The sequence below is a fragment of the Anguilla rostrata genome, chromosome 18, assembly GCF_018555375.3.
Source record: "Anguilla rostrata isolate EN2019 chromosome 18, ASM1855537v3, whole genome shotgun sequence".
In the NCBI taxonomy this organism is placed as follows: domain Eukaryota; kingdom Metazoa; phylum Chordata; class Actinopteri; order Anguilliformes; family Anguillidae; genus Anguilla; species Anguilla rostrata.
In genome coordinates this window covers 23,129,815-23,142,465 of record NC_057950.1, presented here as the reverse complement: position 1 = coordinate 23,142,465, position 12,651 = coordinate 23,129,815, and the positions used below count along the sequence as shown (strand labels likewise).

The following is a 12,651-nucleotide window of genomic DNA, read 5'->3' as shown; positions in this document are numbered from 1 at the left end:
TTCCCAGTCGTACCACAGGATGTACAGTACACAGCAGTGGGATAAAAATTTGGAGTGGATTGAACACAGCAGTAAAATAAGACATGTATTTTCCCAAAGGTGGGTCCAAATGTCCAAAAAACCTCTCTAAATTGTGATATTGTGTATATCCTTTTCCCCAGACATTTTCCACCTCCAGATGCTAATTTCATTGAGGGTGGTACCCTCTGGATCCCAACAAAACAAATATATTCTTTATTTACCCATTCTCTCTTGAAATTGTCCCTTAATATGAGTTTGTGAGATAATGGTAAATAATAGAACGATGGATTTCTATTCTATCTATTTATCTATCTATGCACAGTATCTATTTTACAAACATTCTCTCTTTCTGCCCTTGTGGCATTCGGTCCACCGGAGAGGTGGATTGGTCTCGGCTGCGCCGGCTGGTGGAGAAAGCACACGCCCCTGGGCTGCGTTAACTAATCAGCCCAGGTGCTTAAAGGTGTGCTGCTCTCCACAGTTTGGGACAGAGCCCGGGAGCTCACAGCGAGAACGAGTTTCTTTTCTTTATTTGAGTTGCGTTTAATTTCTGTTTTGTTTCCTTAACAAGACGTACACTGAAAATGGGAGGAGCTGGTCAGGTGAAAATCTGGCCAGCTACGAGCGGGGAACTGGAAAGTTGCCGCTCGGTTTTGCTGTCATTTGTCTTTGTTATTTTAGTTTGTCGTTTTAATTAATTATTTTTGCCTGCAACCCATGAGGGGGAATGGCGTTTATTTTATTTCGTGTTTGTGTGGGTGAGCTCTCTCTCTCCATGCGACAGACAACCGTGTTCCCCGGCACTGCCGCATCGACAGGGCCGGCCCGACGAAAAAGCGAACTGCTTAGGGCCCCCGTGGCCACCAGAGGGCCCCCAAGAGCGCTTGAAATGTCCCACAAGTGAGCTTGAAATGTTTTTTTTTTTTGTTATATTATATTATGTCAATGGTAATCATACAAAAATGCAATATTATGTTAACGGGCTGGCTAGCTAATACTACTCGTTTAATCAATTCCCGCTGCCTCTGTCAGAGCTGGTGTCCCGCTCATGCGCACTGTACACTCTTAGAAGTAAAAGAGCCTCAAGGAACCTTTTGAGGTTCCTCACCACTGCCACTGTGGAGGAACCTGTTCAGTTCAAAAAGGTTCAATGAGGAACCCCTGCGGGAGAGGTTCCTCGAGCACCCCCTCAAAATTTAAGGAGTTAAATTTTGAACTAATTAAAATTATTATTATTTATTTCATATTGCTATTATTATTAATATTATTATTGACATTGCACAAATGTTTTCCCACAGACATTTTATTTAACCAGAATATAGTGACAATATAGCTATAATACAATTCATTGTTGAAACAAGTTTAGTTATACAATATTACAAATACAATTCACAAGTCAAGTAACTGAATATGATATATAATAACAAAGTAACATTCATAAAAATATGTAGATGCAGGGTGAGACCCATAGATTGTCAGCCTAGATTAGGGTATCAGTGGAATTTAAAATGGCCCCAATCACATTTGCTTTGATGCTTGTGATGGGGAGGCCAGGCCACATTCTTATTCACTGTTTCCCTCTTTAAGGTGAATATCTAAACACTACATATCCTACAGTGCCCATTATCCCTACTGCAGAGTTTTCAAGCATTTGCCGATAAACATACAAAGCTCCGATAAACAATTTATAAAGCATGTGCTACGCTTCCACACATGCAATACGAAAACACAAAGTGAAAGTAACTGGGTTTACAGAAGGATAGCTAAGACATCATTTCAGCTAGAAGAAAGCCGTAAACCACGTTCGAAGGCTGCGTAAATGAGCTTGGAAAAGACAACACTGTACGGTCACTGTAAGTGTAAGGGGTTTCCAAGCAGAGGCAAAAGTCATGATGGGTAGATCATAGTTTTTTCCAGTAGTAACTTGCTTTAGGTAATTTACTTGGCACTGGAATGTCTAATTGAAATAACTGTTTTGCTGTTCGTAAGGTAGGAAGTTGCTTTTTTAGAAAAACCACACTTTTTTGTGTTTGACATTCTATTTATGTACATAGAAATGCTAGTTTTCAAATGCTCCTGAAAATGCTTTCAACTCAATAGAAATAATGCATAATGAATAATGACTATTGGTAAAGACGATTTATTGCTTAGGGATCAGAGGGGGGCTTTAGCAATATCAATACCATCAGTGAAGTCTTAGCAGTTGTTTGACTTGTTGCAGACAGTTATTGGACTGATCATCAGTTTCAGCCCTCCTTTGGGAAAGAGGACTGCATTGTTATTTCTTGTTATCTCTAGTGGTTTTACCGATCAAGACGTGTTTTTTTTTGCATCAAAGTGCGAAGAGTCTGCACTTTACAGCCGTGTAGGTATTGCCTGCATCACACTACTGCTTCCATGGAGCACATCCGCTCTGTCATCACTTCCTGTCTCTGAGTATTCTCTAGCATCTTCCACCCACTTCCTGAGCACCACCTCCTTGCCCATTTTCCAGAGCATGAATAGATGTCCGACCCCCTTGCCCGCACTGACCATCAGGTATTCTTTGTTTTCGGGGTACAGAGTGACTGAATAGTGGGCCAGTACCAGGGATTGGCAGAATCTGACCAGTACCAGCACGTAGAGGGCATCCCGCTCTGCCTCGTTCAGCGGGAAGACGCTCTCGAAGCCCGCTAAAACCGCTCCCCCAATTTCCAGCGGACTTCGGCTCTCGGTCATCATGTACATGATGGAGATGGCCAGCTCAAGGACGTAGTAGCCACTGCTTATTTCCGCAAAGTCCAGGATTCCCGAGATTCTGTAGCCGATCACATCATCTGGCTCCACTAGGATATTATGATCGCTGAAATCCCCATGAATTATACCTGGAAAGAATACCTTTGATCAAACACTCAAATGTATTTTATCACGAAAATCAGGTTCATACACTATAGATCTTGAATATACTGGAAAACACGTCCTTGCCACTTTCCCACTGTTTTAGCAATTACCTGCATCAAGATGAAGACACGTCAGTCGGGATAGTGGGGAAGGACTCACATTTGTGAAAGGAGCTCATATTGGGCAGGACTTGTGTCTTGAACATATTCATGATGTCCTTCACAACACGATTCTCTTCTTCTCCCTCCAACGCTGGCAGGTAGGGCTCCAGCAGATGCACATTACCCAGGTCCCACAGGTTGTTCTCCCGCTGGAGGGCCGACAGCTTGGGGTGCTCCATCTGTCAAAGCAATCCCAGCTAAATTTACAGCAGGACCCACAATGCACTGCGTGCTCCATCTGTCAAAGAAACCCCTACTGAGGACCATCAGAGAGGATCACTGAGGATTCCAGTGAGTGTATGCCTGTAAGTCTTAGCTAAACACAAACAGGCGATCAGACCTTAGCCTGCTAAAATAAATAATAATCAATTAATTAAACTTAAATGTGTACTGTGCTATTGAGAAGAACAGTATCATAGGGGGCTTCACAGAGGATAAACAATTCTCCAACATTTTAACAAGCAAGTAGCAACTGGGTGGCACATATCAAAAAAGCACTCTTCCAGTGTGTGGATAGGCCCCACAGTCTGGTATTTGTTACAGCTCTGTTTCAGTGTGTGGATGGGCCCTATGGTCTGGTATCTGCTAAGGCACTGTTCCAGTGTGTGGATGGGCCCCATGGTCTGGTATCTGTTAAGACACTGTTCCAGTGTGTGGATGGGCCCCATGGTCTGGTATCTGTTAAGGCTCTGTTCCAGTGTGTGGATGGGTCCCATGGTCTGGTATCTGTTAAGGCTCTGTTCCAGTGCGTGGATTGGCCCCATGGTCTGGTATCTGTTAAGGCTCTGTTCCAGTGTGTGGATGGGCCCCATGGTTTGGTAACTGTTAAGGCTCTGTTACAGTGTGTGGATGAGCCCCATGGTCTGGTATCTGTTAAGGCTCTGTTCCAGTGCATGGATTGGCCCCATGGTCTGGTATCTGTTAAGGCTCTGTTCCAGTGTGTGGATGGGCCCCATGGTTTGGTAACTGTTAAGGCTCTGTTACAGTGTGTGGATGAGCCCCATGGTCTGGTATCTGTTAAGACACAGTTTCAATGAGTGGATTGGCCCCACATTCTGGTATCTGTTAAGGCACTGTTCCAGTGTGTGGATGGGCCCCATGGTCTGGTATCTGTTAAGACACTGTTTCAGTGAGTGGATGGATCCCATGGCCTGGTGTCTGTTAAGGCTCTGTTCCAGTGTGTAATGTTAAAATAGATAAATTAGTTTGTAGCAGACAGCATAGATAAATGCATAAACTACAAGGACAAAACCTTCCCGACAGAAGGTAGACTAAGTGCACAGGCAGAGTGGTACAGGAGGTTTAACCAAAAATGACATCAGAAAGCTAGAGCTGTAGGTGTCCTCAGTCTGTGGTATGATCATCATGAATGGAATGTAAAACGACTAGTGGCTCGAGCTTCTATTTATTTCATTTATTAACCAGCTTGCGGGTCAATGTGGGCTTATTCAGTATTGATGATGTACTGTATACTTTGACCTCCATACCCTCTGCAGTATTGTGTCCATTGTGGCTGCGATCCTTCCAACCTGGTAGAGCGTCAGTGGGCTGCAGGGGACCGTACTGATGGTGGTGCCAGGCAAGTAGGTCAATAATCGCACCAAGTACTTCTGACTGCCAGACCCACAGTCTGTCGAGATATAAGAACAGCATTATTCGCACCTTACAGTGGAGGTTGGTATAGCAGAACAGTGTGAGCCAACTCCACGTTAACGCCCTGTCACAATGATGTGGTTTCACTAGGAAGCTGGGGATCCCTTGGCCTCAGATATTTAGTTCTTAGGTGGGTTAACAAGTGTGGTATGCCAATTTGGCAGCACATATTTTGCACTGAACAGTATTTTCATTGAGCTTTTCAAAATCATTCCACAGGGCACACCACACAGGCAAGCCCCGAGCAAAGGGGCGACATAGCTCAGGAGGTAAGACCGATTGTCTGGCAGTCGAGGTTGCGTTCAACCGCCTGGCGTGTAAAAGAGTCCTTGAGAAAGACACTAACCCTACTGCTGGCGAATGAAGCATAAATTGTAAGCCTTGGATAAGCCTATAAATGCAGTCCATTTACCATTTACATTTGCATTTTGGCATTTGTCGGTAAGAGCGTGAAAGTAAATGACAACAGGCCCCGCCCACCCCCTTTATTACCCATTTACAGCAGTAGCCTAGGTAACACTGGTGATCTTTTATTTAGAATGATTTGACAATTAATAAAAGAAAAAAAATATTTTTGATTGTTTAATTTAACAAAGATATGCGTGCTAGTGACAGACAATCGACAAATTGTTCAAATCCCGTGTTCTAGAGGTCAACCGATATTTTGAATTGGCAGTTACATCGAGCCGATATTTGCAATTCATACCATATCAAAATTAGGTAGTAAGGGCTCCGATATCACGTTTTTTTTTGTTTTTGTTCAGTTGTTTTTTTATTTTTAAAGTTCACTCCTATTGTACGCTCTAGTATCAACATTATTACATTACATTACATTACATTACAGGCATTTAGCAGACGCTCTTATCCAGAGCGACATACAACAAGTGCATTAGTTCAAGGTGCAGAGGTGCAAAAGAAACACACTAGAGTGAAGTAAAGATCAGGACTCCAACCCTGTAGAGTAACCTGTTCAGCAAACAACAATCCTGCCAAGTACAAACTAGCACTGAATTATGATTATTCCTTCCCACCACCACGACCCCAATCCATGTGACCTGGAACATTTGCTAGTTGCTACCTCAAGAGCTTTGAAGGACGACTGGAGAATGAAAAACCAAGAGGATAAAGTCAAGGCTCATGGCCTTAATTATGACAAACAATTCTCATATTACTTAGACAAAAGAATGCTCTTTCAGCTGCATACTGTGCTTATTCATACCAATGTTCTCCAGACTCATCATGGTCCCGGTGAGCATTGGCAGGACGGTCTGCACAGGCAGTCCATGCTGGTGCATAAAGGCCATGGTGTGGTTCTCCACCTCATATGTATCCAGGTTTTGGCTGAGCACGAAGTTTGTGATCTTTAGCACATACTCGCCCCCCTCACTGACCACCACGTGAAAGTTCTGGTCATAATAGCTGGGCAGTGGGCGGATCTTTGACACAGTCCACCCAAAGAGACGGCCAATCAGCTCTGAGGCCTGGGACTCGCTGAGCATTGGCTGAGCTTCTGCTACAGACATGTCAGCTGGGAAGAAAAAAAAGACCACAGTGTTTGGGACAAATTAAAGTCGGACTGAAATTTGAAATACTATATCATTATTTATATTTTATACCATTGCAAAATTGTTTTTAAATGGTTTTAAAACGTTTTTTTTAATGATACAAATGTATACTTTTGGACATATCACAAAAATGTTACTATCATGTTACTATGGAGGCCGGATACTGCGTGGGCGGGGTCGTGGGCGTACTCCTTGCGTTTTGAGTGACAGCTAGTGGGTGGACCGTCTGAGGCTGAGACTACAGTGACCGCCGGTTTTTCCCACGGCGCGCAGAAAAATACTTTAAAAATTCATTTTAAAATAACAGAAAAGTAGACAGCTGAAGTCAGCATTCCGTCCCAGTATGCTAGTACAATGAACTCGGGCGAATTCAAATTACGATGGCGGAAAATAAAAGTGCGGATGGTGGGAAAATGTTGACTGACAATCATCAAGATAAAATAATAGGGTGACAGGCTACATTTCAGACTAGATAGGTAAAGCACAGGGATTAAAGTTCTCCGTAGCTACGACAGATTTCCGTCAACTGGATTCCAGAGAGGCCATGTACGAGATTAGTGTAGATCCGAAGGGGGAAAAAGGGGAGGGGGTGTTATGGGATTTAGGAATCGCGCTACCAGGTGATAGGTAGCCGATTTTTATAGGCATATAATCTTTTGGATGTCGGTAATTATGTACACTCACTGGTCACTTTATTAGACAAAAACAAAATCCCAAAACCCACAAATTACGAGAGTCTTAATGTCCAGCAAGCAATATAAATAGTTCAAATACGAATAAAGTTAGTCAAGATTGCAATCAAAGTCAAAGTTTGTGACGAAGAAGGAACGAGAAGCCGCCGTTCAAAAAGGCAATCTCACCACTCCGACGAACGAGAAGAAAGCAATCCTTTTGCAACCACGCACATCTTCCGACCGAGAATAATCCATAAAGAAAGTTTATTCCAGCAGCTAAAAATCGTGACAGTTTGCAATTAGATGAGCCCGAACGCCGTGTTCACCTGCATGCGCACACTAATTTCCCCTCATCCCTAGCACTTGGCCTGTGAGGACGTCCTATTCGTGGCACTGTCATGCAAAATAAGATGAAAACACATTATTATACTAATGAAAACACAAAGTTCAAGTATCCATTTGATTCTAAAGACCTGCCTTAAATTAACCCCGTACCGATTTTCATATACATGATATACATACTTTTTTTTCATTTAAAAATAAAAGTGTCACTTTGACGCACTCTCGCGGTAATCCGCCGATTAACTTCGCCGCAGTTCTAGTGTTAAATAGGCTATTGGTTTCTGGGACACCGTGAGCCCTGCGGCTGTATGAAGCCGTGAGATAGGCTAGGTGAACAGACAGTTAATGACCCAAACGCAAATATTCATGTAGGCTTTCATAGATTGAAAACAGCATTGGAATTACGTAAAAGAAAACTGGCAATAGAAAAGCTGTTCAAAAGCATCATCTTCCCTTAAAACGCTATTGGTCTCGAGTATTTAAATGAAGTGCACACTCCTGGGCAAAAAAATAAATAAAAAATGGGCCAAGCCCAAAATGGCAAAATATTAAGCTTTTAATGGTCTTAACAAAAAATCATTGGTCAGAAAATTAGAAAGAATTAAACAAATGCACTCCTGAGACCTCCTGTGCCACCATTTGCTCGTTTACTTTTGCTGCAGTGAACTGTTTGGGGAAAAGCTAGAAACAGGGAAATTCACTTATACAGTAGACAAATTAACATAATGTCAAATAAAAGAGTCATGTTTTGTATTTGGTTGCATATCATGGACATCTTATTTTCAGGTTGTCCTGCAAGCGATACAAAAACTATTTTCGTTTGAATAGATTTCTATGGGAATTGGGGGGTGGGACTAGATTCAGCTGTAAATTATGCTGATACAGTATGGCGCACATTTGTTGGCTAAATGGCTTTAAGTCATCAAGGGTCCAAGGTATCAAATGAGCCTCAAACCACCGTGCTGCTACCAGATATGCAGTAGATACTACAAGCATTGTTTCTCCTGATTAATTTTTCTATTGAACTCAATGGAAAAAATATTCAGGAGACACAATGCTTGTAGTATCTACTGCATATCTGGCAGCAGGCGTCGAGGGCTAAGGGCGTGTACACACTCTCCGCCTTTTTCTGAGCTGCCTCCGTGTTTATTTTAACATGTAAACCTATGTGAAGCGACCGCACGGCGGAAAAAAAGTAGCCGCTCTAAAAAGGCGGCGCATCACCCATCTTCCCTAAAAAAAAAAAATGCTGGGCAGTGTGTGTGTACATGCCCTAATGTGGGGGCCTCCTCTGTAACTTGTTTTACTAAATATAGAGGGGGAATATGACTTGGCCTCACAGCCGGCGGTGGCTATGGGCAAACATGCGTCTTGCCCACCCAATCAAAGGTTCCATCCAACAGAACGTTCAAACACGCTCCATAAAATATTTTATATGTCCAACAAAACTGTTATTCTATCCATAAATCTCAATTCAAGGGATAGGGTACTATTGGCCTATTGTAGCCGCATGGGAAAGTCTTATTTGTTCCAAATGTGCCTGAATTCTTTTCTCAAGAATAATTTTATTTATAAATATTACACTTGATGGAATAAAAAATAAAAAAATCATTTTCCACAAAACTGCTGACTGAATGGTTGATTTAATATGGATGCTGTTTAATAAACACAGAGTCAACAACAATTCTGTTTAGAAATACAGTCACTGAAATTAAATCTACGGATGATAATGCTGAACCATCACTTTGATTAATTAAAGTAGTTTTGTGATTGGACAACCACGTTCCCTTTATATTTACTGGCTCAAACGTTTTGCTTTTTATTGGCTACATCATTTATTGTCTTTATCTAGGCTTATTTTAAGAACTGCCATTCAAAGTTGACATAAACAAAATAGGCATTTACATGCATTATACTTTCATTAAAAAAAACTGTACAGTAAAAAGCGTCCAGTGACATAAATAATAGCTGATGGTCTTTTATATTAAAAAGTAGAGTCACTTTGGAGTTATGAGGTTAAAGTGCAGACTATCTGCTTTAATTTAAGGGCATTAACATCCATATCCAGTGATTTATGTAGGAATTACAACCTTTATTATACATAGTCCCCCATTTCAGGGGAGAAAAATAAATTGGCCAAATTAACGATCTTAAATGAAGCTGTGTCATATTTAGTTCTTGGATGCAGATCCTTTGCATTCGATGATTACCTCAAGTCTATGACACAAAGACATCACCAGATGCTGATGCTCAAACCATAGCACTACCTCCACCAAGATTCAAAGCTGAGGGAGGGTGCTTTGGATCATGAGTAGTTCCTTTCTTTCTCCACACTTTTCTCTTTCCATCACTTTGGTACAGGTTAATACTCATCTCATCTTTCCATAAGTCTGAGATTGTTCCAGAACTCTACAGCATTTTAATGTGCTTGTAGCCTAATGTACCCAAAATATGAATTCAATTCCTACATGGTTCACCTGAAATTGATGTAAATACTCACAAATTAAAGCTGACAGTCTGCACTTTAACCCCACATTCATTGTTTTGTTTCAAATCCAAGGTGCTGGAGTACACAGCCAAAACAGCAAAATTGCGCAATAGTCCAAATACTTGCAGACTGAACTATATTGTATAGTAAGGTCCAGAATTATGGGCACCAAAACACTTATTTTGTTATCACATAACTATTTTTGTGCTCATTATTTTGAGGTATTTTTGCAGTTGTTGTTCTGTTAGAAAAAAAAACATATTGCCAACCTCACTGTAATCAATTAAGGAATATAAAATTATGTTTGTTGCACATAAAGCTCAGTAAAAACGGAAAAAAGTGCTCTGGAATCACTACTGCGACTCCTATAATGGCGGAAGGAACTCAGCAGGTGAAACACATGCAAAGCAACTGCCCAAAAACCAAAGCCTGTTTTCTGTTCTATGGGCCACAACATAGCCTACTATTGGAGAACTAGTACCAATCAGAGGAGACACATATCTCGGTGGCAATAACCTGTGGGTGCCTGATTTGTCACGGGGAGAACAAATGCAGAACTCAAGGAAGGATGACTGACTAGGCCACCACACCCCTGGCAAAATCAGTGCAATTGTGTCCTGCTGCAGTGGACTACCAGTTATTTACATTGCCCAGACTCTAACCATCTTAGGGCCCTGCGGGACTCACATTTTGGGTAATTACGCTTAATAATGAGGTTTCTGAAAGCAGCTTGATGTGCAAAACAAGGCAAATCCAAAGCAACAAAAGCAGTGCTTACCTGATTTTTCCTGACCAAGCAGCACTTTGGACAGGTACACATGCTCCATTTATAGGAGTTCAGCAAGAGCCAGGACAGTACTGTATATTCACCCTGCAGGGGGCTCACCAATGTGTGCAAACCCCCGCCCCCCCACCCCCCCCCCCCACCCCACAGCCCCCAACTTACCCCCCTGCTGTGTGTCAACATCATCAATATCATTGTCGTCACTAAAGGCAGCACTAAAGGCCAAAATCAAAGCACAGCCAAACAAGGCGCTGCATACAAATGTGTGCGTACTCATTACGGCTTCGAACTGTTCATTTATTGCCATTCCACACCAGTGGGGGGCGCCATTTCAGATTCTGTGATTGTGGTAAAAACAGGAAACATGGAAGTAGCACCAGACACAAAAAAGAGCTTAAATTCCATGGAAACATTGTGAAAACTGGGCAGAAGGGAGTGGTGTATTAAATACAGCAGTTCAGCAAGATTTTTAATTGAACCTGTATTATTCCCCTTAATTTCCAACCTCGGTGAACCTAAAGAAAGAGATTTTTTATCAGTTGATATGGAATCTTCGCTGCCCCTTACTAGCGAGAATAATGGTGTTATTTTTTAAATTTTAGCTTTAGCTTGTTCAGATAATGTTTTTATAGTGTTTTTGGGCACCACTGAGAGATTTTGTATTCGTTATCTTGAAAAATAAACTGCATACTCACTCTAGGACCTGATTTAACAGCGACCGGAATTATATTTTTGGTGGCTTACTTTTATTCAGCTCCGTATTTCATTTTAGTTGTCTTTTTGTTGAGAACCGCTCTGATATTTTCTGTTCATTTTAGAAGTAGGCCTAGCTTGTTTGGAAAAGTAACAGCCTTTGTCGTTGTGTTTTCAATGTGATACCCATCCATTCATATTAGTCAGACCCAGAGGGGTGAGTTCTACTTGAGTTAAATCAGACGTGATTCAACAGTAGAGTGGTAGACGGGTAGGGAGCCCAGCGATGATGCACTACTCAGGGTGGTCAATGGGGTGGGTGGTCTATTCACTTTGTAACTAGGAGGGCCCCCCTGCTCGTCTGTAAACACTACAGTCGAACCTCACCTTGTTCAGTAAAAACATTTTTAAATTGATTTTTTATCAGACTAGGGTGGGACCCTCTGTACATGGGAGCCATGGGGCTGTGTGCCACTAGCATATGAAAGCCCTCAATGCCCCTCCTATGAATTGTGGTATTCCAATTCAGTTTACCCCTGTTTTCACAAACTGTTTTGGATGTGATAATTCTTTTGGCTTTGTCACCTGACCAGGTGATAGCAGCGTTAGTTCTTCAACAATCCGGTATACTTTGCCAGTTGGTTTGGATTTATTACAGTAATAAGCCTGCTTGTTTGGAGTATCCGCTGTTCGCCGCCCACTTTCCGTACCTACTCTCGTCGCGCTCTTCCGTCAACTGACTCGTGAATGTGAACTACATTCGTGCGCACGCGTATTGCGCAGTGGAAGCCATGTTAAACTTATGGAAGTAGGACTGAGATTTTTCCCAGACACCGTATGTTTTTAGTCAATTTCTTACAGTTTTTAAAATAGGTGTCCCGTAAGCAAACCTATCGGATTCCGAAACAGGGGTTCAGACGATGAATTCCAGTTTCGACCTCTCCAGGCGCAATCCGCAGGAGGATTTCGAGCTAATTCAGAGGATAGGAAGCGGTACATACGGCGATGTCTATAAGGTAAATATATCTTGCTATATATTTTTTTAGGAATAAACAACACAAATGAATATATGGCAGCACATTTTGGACAGAACTGACTGAATCTGAGTGCACCGTCGCTGTGTTTAATGGCGTCACGAGTAGCACTATGTTTTTTTAGTTAGCAGGAAACTGGGTCTCGGCGAGTTGGTGACATCCACCGAACAATTTTTAGGAGTCATGTGCAATATCCGAATAACATTTCATATCATACACATACGACTGCAAATGACCTCCTTGGAGTCTTTTTTTTTTAATAAACGGAGGGAGTTACGCATTACGCCTCCCTCGTCCTGTATTATGGAGAGGCTTTGCGATATAATGCTCGCTCGCCTGCTGGTAACAATGCAGCT

The 12,651-nt window shown here is 42.0% G+C and overlaps 2 protein-coding genes across 6 annotated transcripts in view; one reads left to right on the top strand and one right to left on the bottom strand.

Annotated features, from left to right (window-relative positions):
* Positions 1-1,494: 1,494 nt before the first annotated feature.
* LOC135244927 (hydroxylysine kinase-like) lies at positions 1,495-6,238 on the bottom strand. Its single transcript, XM_064317618.1, has 4 exons — positions 5,935-6,238; positions 4,550-4,692; positions 3,061-3,241; positions 1,495-2,885 (listed from the first exon to the last, which is right to left on the bottom strand). The coding sequence occupies exons 1-4, from the start codon at positions 6,236-6,238 to the stop codon at positions 2,377-2,379; spliced, it is 1,137 nt and encodes a 378-aa protein (XP_064173688.1). The 3' UTR covers positions 1,495-2,376.
* Positions 6,239-12,000: 5,762 nt separating this feature from the next.
* LOC135244436 (mitogen-activated protein kinase kinase kinase kinase 3-like) overlaps positions 12,001-12,651 on the top strand; it is a 48,860-nt gene continuing 48,209 nt past the window's right edge. For 4 of the 5 annotated variants that reach the window (XM_064316702.1, XM_064316701.1, XM_064316699.1 and 1 more), the window contains exon 1: positions 12,001-12,277. In XM_064316702.1, the coding sequence (XP_064172772.1) occupies positions 12,182-12,277 (96 nt within the window). In that variant the 5' untranslated portion in view covers positions 12,001-12,181. The remainder of the gene's footprint in view (positions 12,278-12,651) is intronic. The other variant, XM_064316700.1, reaches the window with a different exon arrangement.